Source organism: Quercus robur, chromosome 5, assembly GCF_932294415.1.
Source record: "Quercus robur chromosome 5, dhQueRobu3.1, whole genome shotgun sequence".
NCBI lineage: Eukaryota > Viridiplantae > Streptophyta > Magnoliopsida > Fagales > Fagaceae > Quercus > Quercus robur.
Genome location: NC_065538.1, coordinates 74,915,610 through 74,937,739, shown reverse-complemented (window position 1 = coordinate 74,937,739; position 22,130 = coordinate 74,915,610). Strand labels below are relative to the sequence as shown.

The following is a 22,130-nucleotide window of genomic DNA, read 5'->3' as shown; positions in this document are numbered from 1 at the left end:
TTTTCTTCTTTGAGTGTAACTGGGAAATATGGTCAGCAATAGTTTGCTTGAGATCATATATTGCCGTCATGCAAAACAAAATTACCAAATGGTGAGATTTCATTTTCAGGTGAAAAATACACTCACCTATATATTTCAGCAGCTTAAATTGTGTACAAAGGTTGGTACATAGTTTGGCGCTTCTTAAAAGCTGCAGGGTCCCTATGTCTTTTATATTTATAGCGTCGGCAGCCCATTGTACTAATATTTTAAGTTACAAGATAAGATAACACATTGCCGATTGATTCAACATCACAATAAATCAAAATATCAAAATTTTAAAATCCTAACATTATCTATTAATCACTTTATAGGTTTAAGCATATATTTTGAGCCATACCGTGTATGCAACAGAAGAACGATTGAACCAAGGCTTCATTTAATGTACTCTACAAACTTGCCTGTGCGTGGTCTACAAACTCTAAGATTTCATAGTCATGGAATCGTAAATATAACAGGTTTAGAGACCAAGATTTCTCTTATATATATGGATGGTTGGCTATGTGGAAGGTCATCCTCTCAAATGAGCATCACTTTTGTACCCAAAAAAATAAGAAAAAGTATGAGACCACATAATTTTTTACAATTTCTTGTCACAACAATGACGTAATAGAGTGATTGGTAAAAAAAAAAATGGTGAGTCCATGTGTAAATGATAGTTAACCACTCACAATCTGCCACATTAGAATTATGACAAAAAAGTTGTGAAATAATTTGTAGTCTTAGAACTACTCAAAAAATAAAGTATTTAAATAAAATATTAAAATTAAGGATAATTATTGTTGCACATGTTAATGCATACACTTTTTCACTTAGTGGACTACTGAGACGAACGCCCTATTGGACTCAAGCACATGATCTAATGCCAAGAATTGACAAGTTTGATAGTTTACTATCGGTTTCCTCAATTAGGTAATTAAGAGTATAGAAGAGTTTATATTTCGAAATGAGCTTGAGATTATGCTTAATTAGTGGACCTTATATTATCCATTACTCTCCTATTTCGAATCACTTTGGCATATCCATCCAAAATAAATAAATAAATAACCATGGCAAAAGAGAAAAGTAAGAGTTAACAGAAATATTTTTCAATCAAATCACGACAAAGAGAGTTAGATGAAAGAATTTAAACGTTGTTAACAATATGTAAGGAACATCAAAAAGTGAATGAATATGAGCAAATCCAAGTTGCTGCTCATCAACATGGGGGGTGGGCACTCTTTTTCTGTAGTGGTAGTTGGCTCCCATAACTGAAGAAGCACGGATTATAGATGACTAGATGGGTACGTATATGAAAATTTAATTTTGGCCTTCATAACCGTTACCTCTTCCCTCACTAATTTCATTTCTTAAACTTCTATATATTCTCTTCTTCCGGACCTCATTTCTCATCGAACATTATCTCTGGTATTCTCTCAGAAATGATGGCTTCTGGTACTTCTAAGCTTATTTTGGTGCTGCTTCTTGGTGCACTTATTTGCACCAGTACTAGTGCTAGGAAGCTCTTGAACCAAAAGGGTGCATTGGGTGAGCAAAAGACATTCTTCGACAACTTTCCAGGTAATGGTGGTGGACTAGGTGGTGGTGGTGGTGGCGGGCTCGGGGGTGGTGGTGGTTTGGGTGGTGGTTCTGGTGCTGGTGCAGGTGGTGGAGCTGGATTTGGTGGGGGTTCTGGCTTGGGTGGAGGAGGAGGAGGAGGAGGGTTTGGTGGGGGAGGAGGTGGTGGGGGTGGACTAGGTGGTGGCTCAGGTTTTGGAGGTGGAGCTGGAGCTGGAGGTGGGTTTGGGTCTGGAACAGGAGGAGGGCTTGGCGGTGGAGGTGGGGGAGGGTTTGGTGGTGGCGACGGTGGTGGGGCAGGTGGTGGATTTGGTGAAGGAGCTGGAGGAGGATTTGGAGGTGGAATATTGCCTTGACTTCAAAGATTTGTGTTTCCATATATATAACAAGAATGCTGCTACGCACTATTTATAGCTAGTTTGTACTCTCTGCTAGTTACAAGTCCCAAATATCATCTTGTAATAATGAGGAAATAGGTTGAGACATCCTTTATTTCCCCTTGGTTATTATTATATTTGTCTCGACTAACAGAATTGTTTAATAAAGCAGTGATTAATGCTTATTCCGAGTGAAATATATGATAATACAACAGAAAGACATGCCAATCCGGTATTGAAAAAGGAAGCCTCAAGGCTTGGATTGTACCATGCAGCAGCCTGCATGCTACCAAGCATCATCATAATTATAAGGCTTAAAAGGAAACACAGCGACCAAAAATTTTCCTTCATGTATAGTATAGTTTAAAAGTTGCACCGCAAATTAAAGAATTTTCAGTGACAGAAAAGTACTTCGATATATGATTGGTGAGGTTTTCTTTCTCATATACACGCACAAATTGCATGTATAACCTACTTGACGAGTCACAAGGATGGGTGAGGTAGTTGAAACTAGAAACTTTAAAGCCAGCGCACAATGAATGAATCGGACATGGTAAGGAATTTCAGTGTTGGTTATGATACTCGTTCAGACTTCAGAATGAGTGACCTTCCAATGTATTATTCTGGATGCGTATAAGGTACTTTTGAGTCCATGCATGAGGAAAAGGATCATAATTGCAAGAATTGATTGAACAATAACTCCTTGCATGGGTGTTTTCTAGTTTGGCTCATTCCAGACTTCACATTCAATTACTAATTTCTTTGGATATATTGGCTACAAGAAGTCAAATGAAATGGGCTGATGGCCAAGGATCTCCAGTCTCATAGTTGAATTAACACCTATTTATACGCAAAAGATTTGGGTGTTTAAGGAGAAAACAGGGTTTGATTTGCGGATTATCACCATATTATAACTATCTCAAAAAAAGATGAGTTAATAGCCTTTATTACATTCATCTACCTTCCTTGTTGTATACTTGTATTGTTTAAGAATTCCAGTCACATTAATTTATCCAAGTAAATGCCAGTCATATCAAATTTGAATAGTACGTGTATATATATAACTCATATAACTCATATATATATATATATATATATGTATAGGGTCATGTTAACTAGTAGCTTTAAAACATTGGTTAATCATTTATTTTAAGAAAATTTTGACACAACTTTTATGAGAAATGAAAAAAATTGTCAAATATTAATTTTTTTTTCTTTTCCCATAAAAATTTTCTTTAAATAGATTATTAAAGCCATTGGTTAGCATTTTCCATTTATATATATATATATATATATATATATATACCAAAAAAGCAACTCCATCAAAGCTTTCAAATTGTAAAAGTATTGGCATATTGCTACAGTGAGCTTGTATGCTTGTATTAATACAAGCTCACTGTAGCCTGAATTGTAAAAAAGAAATAGTTTTTTATTCTCAAGTTGGCTGAGGGGTTGACTAGTGGTTTGTGTGGAGTTGTTTTATTATTATTTTAATAAATAGTTTATATTATTTAAATGAAATAGTAAAAAATATAGAAGTTTTGATATTTGATGTATCTTAAAGTGGGATGGTATAATAAATAAAGTAGATTTTTGAAGTGTTAAATGCTAAAAATTTTAGAATTCTTGATGAGAATGCTCGTAGGAAAATTTTGGGTATTATGGTAAAAGTAGAATCTTTATCTTTATTCTAATTTTTACTCTTTCCAATTATTTGTTATTTTGTTATTCTTTCCCCCTTTGTTATTTGTAAGTAAACTGGAGTTGCTTTTGTGATTGTGCTAAAGGATCAACTTGGCTTAGTGAAATTTTATGTCTACTGCCGTTTTTAGCACTATTATCTAGTGAGGGATTGGGGTCCTAGTGACGGTTGATGGGTAAAATGGCTTAAACATTGCAGTTTGGTTTTTCCGGAACCATCATTTTTTTATGCTAAGCAATCGAGTTGCTAGCTAGTTTTATTTTATGTGTGAGTAGTTATGGATATGTGTTTTTAGAGCAGTCCATCTAGCTTTGGTCCTACATGCCTATAGTAATTGACTTTGTTTCCCAGTCTCTCTAAAGTACTGGAAGAAAGTTGGCTTTTTTACCTCTAGTGAATGGGTCCTATGGGAGACTATTTTTATGGCTTATAGATTCTGTCTTGTGCTTTGCTTATTTATATGTATTGAATTGCTCCTGCTTGTATAAATTGGATTCATTATAATGGTAGTTCAAGTCAAAGTAAAAGCAAACATGTTTGGTCATCTTTCTAATGGTATTTATTATTGTACGGTATTACTGAATTTCATTGATCATAATTTGAGATTGTTCTACAGAAAACATATGTTTTCTTGTGTGGGAAGGATAGAGTTATTGGTGTTGGTGCAAAACACATTAACGATGCAGTTGAAGCTATGGTTTAGGAATGAGAAAATGAGATGATTTCTCCTAGTGCACAACAACCAATTCAACATTTTGTATCATTGAGTTTTGCAGCTAAGCCTTGCCTATCACTGATCCAAATTGTTGAAAAGCTAAGGCATGGAGTTGTAAGGGACTCTTTTGAAATGCTTGTTTGCTCATTTGTCTCACCTGGGTACCTTTTATTTTTGTTAGGTTCTCATGGTTTATCTTTGTATTTGTGTTTTTAGTTAAATTAGCTGTTTTTAATGAGAAATCCTCTGTATATTTGATATTACTTATATAGCAAATATGAGGGTCTTTTTGGGATGATTTGCTTTTAATTAATCTTTGTTGGGTTCTGAATGTTTAGATAGATAGATATATAGATATTTATATGCAACTAGTGAAATTGGCCATTTGTATTGTACATGAAATTCTCATTGTATCATTTTCAAGCAATTTAGCAATAAAAGATAGTGAAATTCTTAGCTGGGTGCCTTTTATTTTTATTGGGTTTTCATTGTTTTTTTTTTTTTTTTTTTGTAAAATTTTAAGAAAAATAATAATTGAAAAAAAAATTATTGATCTTAAATCCAAATCCAAAAGCAAATTTAAGTATTCAAACAATAAAATTTCAAATGATGAATTTCAAATCCATCATTCTATAAAAAAGGACCTAAACAAGGAATTTTAAAATCAATGGATTTGAAATTAAGGCATTTGAAATCAATTGATTTAAAATCTAAATCCAAATCCAAATCTTGCCATCCAAACACAACTTTATGGGCTGAGCACCTTATCTAATTAAACTGGCCAGGATGCCCAATCCACTTCGGTGAAAATATTTGAAGAGAAAATTTTGGATTTCAGTTTTAATTTTTAATTTTTTTTTCCTGATAATCAATGAAATTTGTGGATTAACTTTAAGCCTGATATATGTAAATTTGAAATGATTATGAGTGAAATTTTATTTCAATATATAACTTATATATATATATATTTTTTCATAGTGTTTTAATTAGAACAAAATATTCAAAACTCAAATAGTCAAATCTATAATAAATGTATTGTTAAATTCATATTAAATAACTCGTGTTAACAATTATTCTTTATATCCCTGAATTTTAATTCTTCAAATATAATTACAAATTAATGATGTAGAACTGAAAAATAAGAACGTGCTAGAGCTAGCACGAATGCATGCTGAATCCCAACACCTATAATCGTCACTTTCTTCTATTCCATTATTTAATTTGGCAATAAAAAACACATCATCTCCAACTTTCAATTAATTTATAACTTTTCCTTTTTATATTTCTAAGAGTACATTTGGATATAACTTATTTTTACTGAAACTAAAAACTGAAAATACTGTAGCAAAATAATTTTTAAATACGTGAATAATATCCTGAAACCTATTTTTAATATTTTTTAATCCGTGAACAATGCTAAATAGTGTACCAACAGTACTCAACCATGCGTGAACAGTACTCTTGTCTCTTAAAAGCAGAAATGTGTGCAGAAAAAAAAATAAAAAAATAAAAATAAAACGCAAAATGCAACTTTCATTCAGATCCAAACACTCACTAAGTCTTCATCTGCCAGAACTTAATTCCTTAGCACATTGTTCACATTCTATAATACCTATCCTTCTCTGTTACACTTAGTTTGTATTTGATAGCCCTTATTTGTTGTTAGCTACAAATTAATTAACAAAAATGATGCTAAATAAATAAGTTTTTTTTTTTTTTCAAGTAAATCAATTTATTGTACTTAAGATCATTTTTTTCTCACTTTTAATCAAATAAACTTACAACAAATAATCTAACTAAATTATGGTTCCTTATAATTGCTTATGCAATCAGATTTGACTTGAGCTTCAACTGGAGTGGCAGACCCACTACCGAGACGGAGACAGAAAAGGAGAAGAAGGAAGACTTAAGCTTCAACTGGAGTGGCAGACCGGAATGGAGAGAGTAATGGGTTGTGTTAATGGCAGATGGACATGGAGAGAAGAGAGTAGCATGGGAAAAGAAGAGGAAGAGGAGAGGAAAAAAAAAAAAAGAGCTAGTCTGGCAAGGAAAAGACAAGACACAGACATGGTGCCCATAATATGAATATATTTACAAAAATGCCATTATAACTCTGTTTACATCATTCAAAAACACCAAAATTTTGTTTTCATTTTCACTAACTCATAGCTCAATTTGATGAGATATAAGTGATGGAAACAGAAAATGAAAACTTATCCAAACAAGCCATGCATGTATGAGACCCACAAATTTTGAGTGATGAGTGATTGAATTTAATCATGTTTGGCGTTTAGGCAACTCGGTTGCCCATTTCCTTGCTAGACGTTCTAAGTCTAGCAGTGGGCTTCAGGTTTGGATTGAGTCCATCCCTGATGATTTAGCCCCCCTTGTTGCGAGGGACGCTTTGTAAGTCCTGTTTTTGAATATATGGGAGTAGCTGAAGTGGGAGTAGTTTGTAACTTTGTATTCCAATAGAATGTGTACGAATCCTTATGTCTTGTAATGAGACAATATTAAAAGAGAAGAAATCTTTAAAAGATATAGCAAAATGAGAACGGATCCTGTGAAAGATTTTCCAGTAGATTATTCATCAATTTCATTACTTCTCTAGGTTGTCTCTATGAAGTGAGTGAAGCCAGACTAGTAAAAAGAAACTGATGGACAAACCTGCCCCCATCAGTTTGGCTTTGAAATGATGTATAAATGAGGTAGTAAAATAAAGTTTCTACATCTATTTTCTTTGATCAACACTAGATCAGTTGAATCAGAGAACTACGCAAACTCATATATTATATGCTATGATATTACAAACCGGATCGAGGCTGAGTAGTCCAAGTAAACCCATTTGCAGACTTAGTTGAGTGAGATCCTAGAAGATGGATGGCAATGTAAACTTACTAATAATAGCATTAATATATTCGTTGGTGACACTCTTAACTACTAATTTTGGAAACTAGGTTATTGAGACAAGATAATCAATTGCTTGCTGCTCCAATTAACAAAAGCACTACGGTTGGAGTGGTCCATCATCATCCATGTGAGAGTTGGTCCCTAAATCCAAGCATTAGTTTCTCTGTGAGCCAAAGATGATGACATACACACAATATTGCTGGCTAGCTGGATAGTTGTATTTTACTAGGCGTGCAGTTAATTTTAAAGCGTCCAAGGCTCCAACCTACTACCACCCCAAGTGAGAAGTGACCAACAAGAAGAAAAACCAAAACATATATGATTTGCAATTGGGTTAAACTTGTTACACAAACAGTTTTAAATAGTTATATTTTGGGGGCGTGTGTAAAATGATTAATCCTATTGTATATAATGCGATTATCAAAATACTTCATACCAAAACGATATATGCTTATTCCTCATGCCTAATTGATCACATGGCACCCACATCCACATGGGCCTTTTTCACATTATTTTCAATTCCATTCAGCATAGATCTCACATGGTACATTAGTACTCGACAGACTAAAGAATGACAGACGGATTTTCTGAATGCTTATTGTAGTAATTAATTAATATTATTATATTTTCCACCATCATATGCTTCTCTCTTTCTCGATCTTAAGATATTTCAAGAAGATGCAGTCACCTACTCCACCATCTCTGGTTGATTATAATAATGCAGCTGTCACTAGACTAGATCATACATGCATTCTGTCCACAATTATTTGTGTTTTGATTAGAGTTAGGCAAGAAATATGCGATTTGCTAAACACTTTTTGTCAGCCATAATTGACTTAGATTCCTTATTTAACTCTCCCGCCAAGTTCCCCTTTAAAACGCAGCAATGAGCATGGACTAACAGTGAAACTGGTTGTGACTATATAAGCGTACGTGTGGCTGCTTATATAAAAGGAGAAATCAGAGACAAGGAGGGGGGCAAGCATTAATAGGTTTGTTCAAAGAGCCATGGGTACTTGCGCTAAACTTCTGCATGTGGCTCTGCTTCTTCTGGGTACTACTTGTGGTTTGAGTGCTAGTATACGTACTAGTGGTCATGGAGAGAGAAGCCTTGGTAGTGTAAGGAATGGCGGTGGTGGTGGTGATGATGATTATTGCTCATATCGAAATTGGAGGAGTTGTGGGAGTTTCTTTGGAAGAGGGGGTAGAGGTCTTGCTGCAGATGGTAAAGGAGTGAGTCATGGTGGAGGTGGAGGTGGTGATGATGATACAGCTAGTGGGTCAAGTTATGGAGCTGGGGGTGGTGGAGGAGGAGGAGGAGGGGAAGGTGGTGGGGGAGGTCCAACTGGTGGAGGGTTTGGTCATGGTAGTGGATTTGGCATTGGAGTTGGTATTGGTGGTGGTGGTGGTGGTGGCGGCGGCGGAGGAGGAGGTGGTGGTGGAGGCATTGGAGGAGGTTTTGGATATGGTAGTGGATTTGGTGCTGGTTTTGGTGGTGGTAGTGAAGGTGGAATAGGAGGAGGTGGTGGAGGAGGAGGTGGAGGTGGTGGTGGTAGTGGTTTTGGAAGAGGATCAGGTCATGGTAGTGGATATGGTGTAGGTGCAGGGGTTGGTATAGGAGGCGTTAAAGGAGGAGGTGGAGGTGGTGGTGGTGGTGGTTTCGGTGATAGTGGAGGGTATGGCCATGGTGGTGGTTTTGGTGCAGGAGCTGGTGATGGAGGCATTGGAGGAGCAGGAGGAGGTGGTGGTGGTGGTGGTGGTGGTGGTAGTGGTGCTAATGGAGGGATCGGCCATGGTAGTGGTTTTGGTGCAGGAGTTGGTGTTGGAGGCATTGGAGGTGGAGGTAGTAAAGGGGGTGGTACTGAAGGTGTTGGTGGTGAAGGTAGTGGCTCTGGTGGAGGTGAGGGTGTAAATGGTGGTAGTAGTGGTGGTAAAGGTGTTGGCATAGGAGGAGGTGTTGGCCAAGGCTATGGCGGCAATAATGGGATTGGTATAGGATTCGACATTGGAATTGGATTTGGATTTGGTGTTGGAAGCAGTGGAATTGAAGATAGCAGTAATAATGGTAATAGTGAGCCCTAAAATACCCTTTTGAGATTATATGCCTTTCAAAAAGCCGCAGTTCTAGTTACTAAATTTCAAATGAACAAGCTAGAATATCCCAAAAATTAAAGGAAAGGAAATATGAAATTTTATTTTTGATCAATTCTATTGATGTCACAAGCAGATTATAATTCTAATTTGCTTTAAAATAAATATCAGTAATGTATTTTTTTTTTTTTTAAAGTTTGATTTATTCAGGCTTCATTTGTTTAGTTTTCATTTGCGAGTTCATAAAATAATGGAATGCAATGAAATGTATAAATTATAAATGGATAAAATGAAATGGAATGTCCTCCACACAAAAAAAAAAAAAAAAGAAAAAAAAAGAAAAGAAGAGAAGAATGATTACAAGAAATGGAAATGAATATAAAGGAATGGAGCAAAACTAAGCCATTTTGTTTGGATGCCTCCAAAGAAATAGGGTAAAATAAATAAATAAAATTGCCCTTAGGTTTGTACTCATGTCAAGTACTACCAAAACTTTTTAAAAATATCTAATTTTTTCCCTAAGTACAAAAATCAGTTAACACAATTTAAAATTCTCATATTCCTTTTGCTTCCTTTTCCATCAATGCTTGTCATTTATCTACTATGAGCTACTCTGACATTCTTTTGTACATATAATTTACATAATATAGTCATTGTAAGACATGTGCAGTGAAGAGAAGTTGTTAGATGGAAACAAAGGACTTAGAGGAATAGGGAACTCTCAAATGTGTCAAGTGTTGTTTGTAATTAATGAAAAAATTGGATTTTTTTTTTTAAGTTTTGGCAATATTTGGTGTGGGGCCAGAGAATTTGTGATCCCGGCCCACTTTACATTAGGGCTCAAGGCCCGAGCCGAGGAGAGACGTTGCCGAGGACGTGCAACGAAAGTTCAAATGGCCTAGAGATGTAGCTGAGGACGATCCTATCCTCGGCATCCCAAAACTTAGAAGGAAAGAATGACACGCCATCAAAGGCAACCCCCAGGGCGCTCCCAGAAGAAAGGGCGAGTACAGTGTAGGAGCGGTTCAAGGGAAAGGCTGCCAATACTGCAATTAAGTACTCTACGCCTGACAAGGCCATGCTCTTCAGCTTTTACAACCACCCCCAACCATTTTGGGTATGGGCTGACAAGACAAGTATCAGCCCTAAAAAGCTGAATCTACACGTGGACGTTTGAGAGAAGGGAAAAGCTAGTATAAAAGGAGGAGGAAGTAGCCAGAAAGGGGGGGGGGGGCATGATGTATCGTCCCTAGGGCCATGGAACCCTATCGTAAAAAAAATAATAAGAACATTAAGCCCCTCGGACGAGGTCCAAGGACCGAAGCCACTCAGGCCGTGCCGAAAAGAAAGTCTTCTTGGGCAAGCTCAGTTCATCTCTGTGTAATCATCATGAACACCATGACTAACGACTGTCCGTTCACCAAGACCTAGCCTTTTAGTCCACTCTCTATAAATTTTATTGTTTAGGCCTTTAACGTTCTAACCCAATACTCCTTGGGAATCGTTACAAATTGAGTCCTTACATTTGGTATTAAGCTAAACCTCAAGGGTGATTTTTGTATTTTACCCAAAGAAATAAATTAAAAAGATTGATTAGTAAATAACCTTATTTGGGAGTAACATAAGAATCAATGAAAAATAATAATTTTATGACAGTGTTGCTATTTTAGCCTTTATTTTATATAAAAAAAAGTTGTAATTTGTCATCATTATTGTTGTTATACATATTTTATGAATAGAAAAGAGAGACAAAAATACATAAGTAGACAATGTTGAAGAGAGCTAAGAGAAAGCTGCTAACCAAAAGAGAGCAATCCTAAACGAGAGAGAGCATAGATATGAAATGAGTAAAATGATGCAATAATTAAAAGAGGCATTTCGGAAATTTGAACAATATAAGGGGCATTTCGGAAATTTAGTCAAAATTTCATTAAACTCCATTATATTCCTCCCAATTTCAAGTTTGGCCTAGATTATTAAATAAGTTAATCTAAAACAAAAAAGATTTTTTGAACAAATTCATGAGTATTATGCTCGATTTGGGAATATAATACATCTATAAAGTATACTTATAGACTTGAGATTAAATCGATTAAAATATTTAAATTATTATTTGTAGTTTATTGAAAATATAAAAAGTTCATTTCATAATAATTAGATAGAAGGATTTTTCAAAAATACAAATCAGTCTATCTAATTAACCCAAGTAATATAATTTTAACTTTAATTTAATTACTAATTATTAGCTTATATTTCTGAAGGGGTAAAAGTTTTTAGATATACTATTTACATATGGACAAACTTTGGCTAAAAATTTGGTTGTAGCCTAAGGCAACAACTCTACTTAAATTTTTTTTATTGGATGTGAATTTTGACAAATCTACCTTTATATTATATTTTCTTATTATATTCTCCATATTTGCAAAATTTCCAGAAGATCAAAGACTCTCCATGCTTACAAAATAACTATATTATCAATCAAATGTTTAAATTTCAAGTTTTTGTAGTTTAGAATTATGCATAAAAAAAATAACTTTATGGATCAAACAGTAAATAACATTCAATTGACACAAAATTTGATAGTTATATTAAGAACATAAATAATATACAATCAAATGGTTGGATTTTCAAAATATGTAGTCATGTTAATTTTTTTAGTTAGAGTTGTAGCCTAATCAAACTTTGTCATTTGCATATATGGGGAAAAAATTTAAATGCTAATTGTAGGCCTAAGCTCCATTAAAAAAAAAAATTTTAAAATGAGGGATAATTGATTTGGTTAAAAAACGGGAGGGGGGGGGGGGGAAGCATAAATGAGGTGTGCACTCTCTTCCCACATGCAATTATTAGTGCAGAGCATTCACATCCGGTATCTTCACACTATTCTATTTTACCACCTTAAAAACTACTTTATCTATTATATCATACCATTTTACAATACATTCAACATTCCAACTTTTATTTTACAATACAACAAATTAAAATTATATAATAAAATAATAAACAAATTATCTATCTCTCTCATTTCTGTCCCTACCTCTCCCTCACTTTCTCAACAACCAAACAAACAATCACCACCACGCCACCACCATGCCCACCGTGCCACCACTGCCCTCTACCCACCAAAATCCCACCAGAACCAAAAACCCAAAAAACAAAACAAAACAAAACCCACCAAAAACCCAACAAACCCATAGTAAAAACAACCAAACAACCCACTACCCACCACACCACCACCAATGCCCACCACACCAACTCAACCAACCAATCCAAAATCCAACCCATCCAAACCCAGAAGACAAAAATTAATAGCAAAAAATCAAACAAACCCATCAAAATTCGTCGTGCACATGCCATGACCACTTTGATCTCCACCACACCGGGCCCACACTGATCTCCGCCACATCGTGACCACTCTAAATCCAACCTAGCTCCAATGGCAAGCTTGAACGAGGGAGAGATGTGAGCAAGGGAGTGAGAAGTGAAGTAACAGAGAGAATCATAGAAAAAAAATAAAGGAAAGGAAGAAAAGGAAGAAGCAGTGGTTGACAGAGGGAGAGAAAAAAGAATATAAAATTTGTGCCAGTTGCTACAGTACCATCATATAAGTAAGATGGTACTGTAGCACTATTGTAAAAAATTTTACAAGTAGAAGACCGGGTAATGGGCTTATTTTGTGCTTTGATGCTAAAATCTCCTACATATACCATTTGCAATGCTAGATGTGAATGCTCTTAGTGTACTAAACTTTCCTCTCCCATAAAGATGTTCTTCACGTGGCCCACACATGGGACCTGCATTTATTGAAAGGGAGGTGTAATACACTAGGTGTATCACATAATTTGTTGTCCCTTAGTCTTAATGGTCTGTTTGGATTGAGGAGGAGGAATGAGGAGTAGAGTAAAGTATATTTGGCTTAAAATTAGCCTATTTTTAGTCATCTCTACTCTACTCCCTCTCATTTCCGCCTCAATCCAAACAGGCCCGAAGAAGACTTTAAAATTTGAGCCAATAAAAATTCAGCCCAATTAATACCATAAGTTGTTTCAGAAAATAAAAATGTTGGAGGTGTGCCAAAATTATCATTGACGGCCAATTTTTCCTACAATTAAGGTTTCAATTTTTGTAAACATGTCCCCCACACATTGATTGTCAACATTAGTCTTCTTCCTATGTAACAATACAACAAATAATAATCTTTTTATGGTAGTTTGATAGGAAACTACTTGTTTGTTTTTATTTGTTAATAATAATAATAATAAAATCAGACAATACAATTTCATATTTTGAGGTGAAATGAGTAGAAACAAAAATATTACCCATAAATAATGTACATAACACATAAAAATAGTAAAAATGCCTCACATAAAAAAATAAAAAATAAAAATAAAAAAAGAGAGTAAATACGCCAAGTAAAACTTCAATCACAATCTCAAATTTCAAACAATAAAAAACACAATTAAAAATCATTTATGTTACCCAATCAAAAACTTCAATGTTTATACTTAGTTGAACACTAAATTTTTGTACATAACCTAAACTAAATTTCTTAACTCATTAAAAAAAACACCTCACAAAAAAATTCTTAACCCATTAATCAAGACTAAAAACATGCATGCATATCCTTATCTTCCATAACCACGAAACCTTCTACCCATGTTGGATTCCATTAACAAGGTCTTCTTCCAAAAAAAGCACAACCGATAGCCATTGCAACGATTGTAACTCAAGCTTCCGTTGTTCTTAGAACATCTTAGAGACTTCATCTGGTAACAACCTATAACTCTTTAAAGATCCTCTATAGCTTTTTACAACATATGTAATTTGTTGGTTTAAATTTTCAACTTTCATTCTCAACTTTAGGGTGTATTTGAATACCGCTTATTTTGCTGAAACTGAAAAATTATTACTGAAAGTACTGTAGATAAAAGTAAAAGATAGTTGAATAAATACAATGGAACTTATGAATAGTACCAAAAAGTGCAATGAAATCCATGAAAAGTAACAAAAATAAGCTGAATAGTGAAATAATTTCAGCTTTTAATTGCAATCCAAACACACGCTTAGTATCTTGGGAGTTGAATCTGTTAAACCACTTTAAAATGTTTACATATGTAAACTACTAAACCACACATTACCCATGGTTTAAAGTTTTATTCTTTTTTAATAAAACCGGATTTAGCCATAAGTGGTGTGGGATTGTGGGGTTTACTTTGGTCAAGTTGGAAGGACATATGCCACTAGTTTTAAGAGAAACTTTATCCCATAATTTTTTTTAAGGGAAGTGTGGGGGAGGTGAACTTGCCTCTTATTGTAAGGACTCCCATTATGCACACACACACTCTCACATAAGTCAGACAATGTAGGATTTGGATGGAAGCCGACTAGATTCAATTGAATCCAAGTTCTAATTGTTTAATAATAACAATTGAAATTTTGTAAAGATTAAAGTGACAAATCCAAATTACATTGGTTGCATTTAGATTTAAGGATTTAAAATTAAGTGATTTGAAGTATAAGTTATTTGAGATATATATATATATATATATATAACTGTTATGAGTAATATGGACAAAACAGTAATATCATGCACTTGATATATAAATAATATTTTATGAGTTAGGGTTGACTTATCAAACCCTAAACACCTTCATCGTAGACAATATGGTATTAGAGCCACCAAGCCACAGCTGCCGTTAATCCTCTGACCACCACCCTCCGATACTATTGTCACCGGCAACCATAACAGCACCTTTTTAGCTCCAACGACCCTAATAGAGACCTCCGATGATCTTGATTTAGTGGCTGAAGGAGTTGTCCAGCGCTAGTGACCCTCTCTCAGGTCTCGTGACACTAGATTGACGTCACCTGACCACAAGAGAGGCAGGGTTTTACTCGCCCTCCTCCGACGACCCATCCTAGCCCACTCACTGGTCCTCGTGCTGCCGCTCCCGCACCCTAGCGCCGTTGCCGAAGTTTTTCAACTGAGGGTTTCAACCATGGTCTAACTTTCTTCTTTTCTTTATTATGTTCCTTGCTTATCTATTCAAGCAGCTTTAGGTTAATTTGCTGGACTAGACTTTGTTGATTGATGTTTATTGGTGGATTGGGATTTTTTTTTTTTTTTTTTTTTTTGGGTGTTGGTATGGATTTGTTGCTGCCTTGTTTTTTGGAATAGTTTGGTGTTGATTCATTGATAGATGAGTTGCTGTTGGAGTTGCTGATTGGTTGAAGTACATTGGTTGTTGGTTGGAGTTTGTTTTAATTCAATCCAACATATTTCTTTAGTGTTAATTTGTTCTTCAGATTGCTATTATGGAGTCCAAAGACATTGCTTAGCCCCCTAATTATTTCTTATCTCTTAATATGTTATCAATTACCTCCATTCGTCTAGATGGAAGTAATTATGCTCAATGGGCATTGGTAGTTGAAGTCTTTCTTCTTGGTAGAAAGAAGTTTGATTACGTGATTAAGGAACCTCCTATACAAATTAACCCTAAATTTGCTGATTAGAGAGTCGAAGATGCACAAATTAGGAATTGTTTGTGGAATAGCATGGAGTCTAAGATCAGTTGTAGTTTGGTTTACTTACCAACTACTAAACTTGTTTAGGAACAAGCCAAGGAACTTTACTCTGGTGTTAACAATTTGAAGCAGATTTATGATCTTCATCAAAATTATTTCTCCTTGATTTTAAGTGATTTGCCTTTGGAGGACTATTATAACAAGTTTAAGGGTGTATGTGAAAAACTTAATATTTATCAGTCCATCTCCTCTGATGTTAAAGTTATGAAGAAACAATGAGATTCTATGCATGTTGCTCGCTTCCTCTCTGGATTGCCTAAAAGTTTGAATCCAGTAAAATCACAAATTTTAGCTACTCCAGATCTCCCTTCATTGAGTGAAGTTTTTGGTAGACTTTGACAAGCCACATTATCTGATTCGAGTACTGCCCATTTCTCTTCCTCCAATACTAATGCATTACCTTCTGGTGATAAATCTGCCTTTACCACTTATATGGGGAGCAATAGAGGTGGCCGTGGAGGTCGAGGTTGTAGGGGCCAAGGTCGTGAAGGTCATGAACAAGGAGGTCGTTGTAGTGAACAAGGGGGTCATGGTAGAGGACGTGGTCTTCGTAAGTGCACTTATTGTCATGGTGAGAATCATATAGTAGACTTTTGTTGGGAGTTGTATAGTAAACCTTCAGCTCACCAAGCTAGTTTTCAAATTTAAGAACCGCCTTCATAGTCACTTCCACCAACATCTAAAGTAGTCTTTATTCCTGAGGAAGAGTACAATCGCCTCTTGTCTCTGCATTCCAACTTTGTTGGGTCTGATTCTACTGCAACTTTGGCTCAACAAGGTACTTCTACTGCTTGTCTTGCCACTCAGGACCCTTGGGTCATTGACTCAAGTGCTACTAATCATATGACAGGTACCTCAAGTTTACTCTCTGACCTTAAGCAATCTAGTAGTCTTCCCAATGTTACATTGGCAAATGGCTCAGCCACTACATTTTCTGGTTTGGGCATTGCCAATCTTAGTCCTAATCTTTCTCTTTCTTCTGTCTTATATATTCCTGATTTTCCTTTTAACCTTTTGTCAATTAGTAAGCTTACTAAAATTTTGAATTGTGCTACCATTTTTTTATCCACTCATTGTATCTTTCAAGATCTCAAGACGGGGAAGATTATTGGTGGAGGGCATGAAGCCGGTGGACTTTATTACTTGGATCGATGTGGTTCTTCCCATTTAGTGGCTTCTCATTTGTCTATCTCGCCTCTTCGACACCATTGTCGCCTTGGTCATCCATCTCTCAAGAATTTGAAGTCATTAGTTTTGTCATGTCGTCAAATTGAGTCTTTACAATGTGAAGCATGTCAGTTGGGTAAACACCATAGGGTGCCTTTTGCCTCTAGGCGTGAGAGTCGTGTTAAGTCCTTTTCATTTAGTTCATTCTGATATTTGGGGTCCAATAAACACTCCCTCATTGTTGGGATTTAGATATTTTGTCATTTTTGTTGATGATTATTCTAGAGTCACATATCTTTATCTTAGGAATAATTACACATAACCCACTTGTGGTTTGGGCGAAAATCACTTTGCCTACCCGTGGTTTGAAAAGTATCACTTAACCCACCTGAGGTGTGTTTCCGTCACTCTCCGTAACCCACCTCGGTCTCTGCCGTTACAAAAACACCTTTTAACCCCAAAATAGAACATAACGCGAATCAAAACCCCCAAAACTCAAACACTTTTTGAGAGAGAGACCCAAGGTGCAATCAGGCTTGTTCTTCGTGGTTTGGAGCGTGTGGAGAGGGAGAAAACACTTGTTTTGTATCATCGAACCTAGGCAAGGTATGTGTGATTGTTTTTCATCTACATTTGGGTTCTTGATGTCATTTTTTTATGGTGACCCACCCACATAGTTAGGTTTTTCTGTTCATCTGCACAATAAATTTTTTTTTGTATGTTAAATGTGCATTTTGCTATTTATGTGTAGAATCGCTTAGGATATGCATTTTGCTATGGTTGTTTCTATAATGCATATACCTGAAAGAATCAAGTTTATTTGTCAATGATTGCACTTGTTTGTGAATTGTGGGTAGTGTGGTCCCTATGAATTTGTTGGGAATTTGGTTTTGCATGTGCTTTATGTGGTCCTTTGTCCGTGTGTTGTTGTCAATTTGTTGACTTGTTGTCTCTTTTGGCTTCTTGTCACTTTCTGCATGTCAGTGTGTAAACAAAATACTTATTTTAATTGCAGATGGTTGACTTCACATTTGACCTTGAAATTCATGTTGAGGGATGTTTTGTGGAGGAGCCAACCATACAATATGTGGGTGGGTCTGTACGTTTACTGACAGAGATTGACCCTGACAAGTTGAGTTACTTTGAAATTCGGGATTTATGCCATCTAGTTGGTGCTCCTAAGGAACACAGTAGATATAAGTATTTAATTCCTGATGGTGATCTACAACATGATTTAAGAGACATAGAAACAGATACAGATGTCGTAAACATGACTAACCTTCATAAGGCATGGTATGTTGAAAAAATCATAATCTATACTGACATAGATGTGGAGCCATTGGCAGTTGAGTATCCTGATGCAAGGGGAGTGGCAGATGGTGGTGTAGGTGGTGATGGAGGGAGAGTGGCAGATGGTGTAGGTGGTCATGCAGGTGGTGATGTAAGTGGTGATGCAGCAAGGGTTGAAATAGAATTGGATAGTGATGATGATGAAGATGATGAGAATGATGATGAGAATAATGATGAGAGTGATGATGAAGAAGATGTTGAGGATGTTGACATTAATGCAAGAGATGAAGAACAGAATGTTGAAGGAGATGATGATGATGATTGGCTAAATGAAGGCCTAGAGGGGGATGGCTTTGGTGATGATGTATTTGCTGCTCAAAACTCAGCTCCACAAGGTTCTGCTCCCAATACAAATCCAAAATCAAGCAATGCACCCCACACAGCCCCAGAATCAAGCAATGCACCCCACACAGACCTTGAATGGGCTGAGCCAGCCCTTGAGGATGACCTGGTAAGCATGGATAGGTCTGATGATGAGTAGGTACCTGAGCAAGTAGAGTTTAATGCTAAGAGTGACATGAGAAATGTTGTACTGAAGAAGGAGATGAAGTTCCTTAATGCAAAGGTGTTCAGAGCTGCTTTGAGGGAGTATGCAATTAAAAAACCTATTGACATCAAATTCAAGCTTAATGAGAAGACCAAGATATCAGTTCATTGCAAGAATGGGTGTGGGTGGAGATGTTATGCATCTCAAATAAGTGGAGAGCTAACATTTCAAATTAAGACCTTGACTGATGACTGTACTTGTCCCAAGTCTTTCAAAAACAGCCAAGCAACATCAGCTTATGTTGCTAAGAGGTTCATTGAGGATTTTAGCAAAAATCCAAATTGGGAGGTGAATGGTGTACACAACCATGTGATGCAAAATTTATCTGTTGACCTAAGTGTAAACCAAGTGTATAGGTCAAAGAGAAAGGCAAAGGATTTGATAAATGGAGATGAGCAACTGCAATATGGTGTCCTTAGGGACTATGCACAAATGATAACCACTGTAGACAAGGGGAGTAGGGTTATACTGCAGACAGAAATGGCTAAGGAGACTTCCCAACCAAAATTTAAGAAGATGTATGTTAGGTTCAATGCTCAGAAGGTAGGATTTTTAGGTGGATGCAGGCCATTTATAGGTTTAGATGGTTGTCACATAAAGCACAGATTTGGTGGGCAAATCTTATCTGCCACTGCCAAGGATGCAAATGACAACATTTTTCCAGTAGCCATGACTGTTGTGGAACAAAAAACCAGGGAGTCTTGGATATGGTTTTTGGAAATTTTTGCTGATGATATAGGGAGGCCAGAGGAGCTTCAGTTGGTCTTCATTTCTGATAAGCAAAAGGTATGCAAGTTTTGTTTTGTTCAGTTACACTTGAATAGTTGACTTTGTTTGCTGAACTAACTTGTTTTGTTTGTTTGTTTACTTATTTACAGGGGCTTATACCTGCAATAGACACATTATTCCCTACCGTGGAGCATAGATACTGTGTGAAACACATCTACAACAATTTCAAAGTTGATCACAAGGGATTGGAGCTGAAGGATGCATTGTGGAGGTGTGCTGCTGCCACAACAGTAAGGGAGTTTGAGAGATGCATGCAATACATAAGGGATTTGGATGAAAAGGCATATGAGTATCTTGCAAACATTGCACCTGCACAGTGGACAAGGTCACACTTCACTCCTAGGGCCTTAACAGATTGTTTGGTAAATAATTTGATTGAGTCTTTTAATGCAATGATATTGAAGTCTAAGGACAAGCCTATCTTGGCAATGTTGGAGTGGATTAGGGTTAGACTTATGACTAGGCTTTACACAAAAAGGGAAGGGATACAGAAGTATGCTGGAAAGTTGTGTCCAAGCATACAAGATAGGTTAGAGAAATTGAAGGTTGAAAGTAAGGCATTTAGTGCTACCCTAGCTGGTAGTTTCCTTTATGAGGTAGGCAGTCAATATGAGAGGCATGTAGTTGATTTGGTGAAGAAGACATGTAGCTGTAGGTCTTGGGATTTAAATGGCATTCCCTGCAAACATGCCATAACAGCCATTTATACAAACATTGAGACACCAGAAGACTATACCCACCCATGCTACTTCAAAGAAACTTACATAGAGATATACAAGGGGGTACTTCCTCCCATGCCTGGCCAGTCAGAATGGGCTGAGACTGGACAGCCTGCTCCCTTGGCACCTCACATATACAAACCATTAGGCAGACCACCCAAGCAAAGAAAGAGGACTTCTGATGAGCCTAGGAACCCTTACAAAGCAAGTAGACAGAACAGACCTGTAAGATGTGGGAAATGCAAAAAGGAAGGGCATAACTCAAGAGTGTGCAAGGCTGACATCACTGGGGAGACACCATGGCAGAGGAGACAGAGACTTCAAAGAGAAAAAGCTGTAAGTAATTAGGATTTAAATGGCAAAAAAAAAAAAAAAAAACTTGTTTTTAAACTTACAATAAACACTGTATTGAAACTGGATTTTGTTGCAGGCAAGGGAAAGGGTGCCTGCACCTCAGCCTGCACCTTAGCCTGCACCTCAGCCACCATCCCAGCAGCCTACCCAGACCTACAACATGATGTCTGCCACTCAACCTTCATCCTCACAGTAAGGAAATCAACCTAGGCCATCTCATAAGAGAGTAGGATGGTTCTCCTCCTCACAATCAGAGTTTCACACACCTAGGGAGACTTGGGATACCTTACCAAGTTCTTCACAGGTAACTTAGTCCTGGATGGTTGTGTAGCTTGGGATATTTTTTAACAAGTGGATCTATTTTTTATTTTGTAGCCTTCACATGCAAATGAGAGCACTAGTAGTGTGAGGACTAGAGGACAGCTTGCTGCACAAAGGCCACCAAAAATGAATCCAGTGGGTGGAAAAAGGAAAGAGTAAAGGCAATAAATGAATGAAGCTAGTGGGTACGCATGCCAGCATTGGGAGTAAACCTAGTGGGAACATGTGGGCCTTTTTGTTTTTTGTTTTTTTTTTTTTTTGTGAAGACCATTGTTGGCCTTTTGTAATTATCAATTAGTGTAAAAAACAATCACTGCTGGTCTTGGAATGTGCTTTTTTGTAATTATTAATTAGTGTAAAAAACAATCACTGCTGGCCTTGGAATGTGCTTTTTTGTAATTAAGGTACAATACACTCCAGGTTGTTATATGGAAGTTGTGATATTACAGTTTGTATAGAACAATATTTGTCCAAACTAGATTATATGGAAGTTTATTTATTACTACTACAAATTGTGTCCAAGTATATTTTTCTAATAGAGTGTATGAAAGTTTTTATTGTGGAATGGTTGTTATGGTATGCACAACCAAATTATATGGAAGTTTATTTATTGCTACTACAAATTGTGTCCAAGTATATTTTTCTAATAGAGTGTATGGAAGTTTTTATTGTGGAATGGTTGTTATGGTATGCACAGCCAAATTATATGGAAGTTTATTTATTGCTACTACAAATTGTCTCCAAGTATATTTTTCTAATATAGTGTATGGAAGTTTTTATTGTGGAATGGTTGTTATGGTATGCACAGCCAAATTGATAATTGACCATTACTTCTTCCATTGAATGGTTGTTATGATATGCACAAAATACTCAATAATTGACCAATTCTTCATTCATTGACACATCA

The 22,130-nt window shown here is 36.2% G+C and overlaps 3 protein-coding genes across 3 annotated transcripts; all 3 read left to right on the top strand.

The window, feature by feature from the left end:
- The first annotated feature begins 1,393 nt into the window (after positions 1 to 1,393).
- Positions 1,394 to 2,158, top strand: LOC126727076 (glycine-rich protein 23-like). The gene has a single exon (XM_050432544.1). It carries the CDS (start codon positions 1,461 to 1,463, stop codon positions 1,950 to 1,952), a length of 492 nt encoding a protein of 163 aa, XP_050288501.1. The 5' UTR covers positions 1,394 to 1,460; the 3' UTR covers positions 1,953 to 2,158.
- A 6,150-nt stretch (positions 2,159 to 8,308) lies between these two features.
- On the top strand, positions 8,309 to 9,382 carry LOC126728707 (glycine-rich cell wall structural protein 1-like). Its single transcript, XM_050434493.1, has 2 exons — positions 8,309 to 8,690; positions 8,808 to 9,382. Exons 1-2 carry the CDS (start codon positions 8,309 to 8,311, stop codon positions 9,380 to 9,382), a joined length of 957 nt encoding a protein of 318 aa, XP_050290450.1.
- Positions 9,383 to 18,158: 8,776 nt separating this feature from the next.
- LOC126728706 (uncharacterized) lies at positions 18,159 to 21,017 on the top strand. The gene is made up of 5 exons (XM_050434492.1): positions 18,159 to 18,584; positions 18,729 to 18,944; positions 19,032 to 19,826; positions 19,919 to 20,884; positions 20,979 to 21,017. The coding sequence occupies exons 1-5, from the start codon at positions 18,159 to 18,161 to the stop codon at positions 21,015 to 21,017; spliced, it is 2,442 nt and encodes an 813-aa protein (XP_050290449.1).
- The last annotated feature ends 1,113 nt before the right edge of the window (positions 21,018 to 22,130 follow it).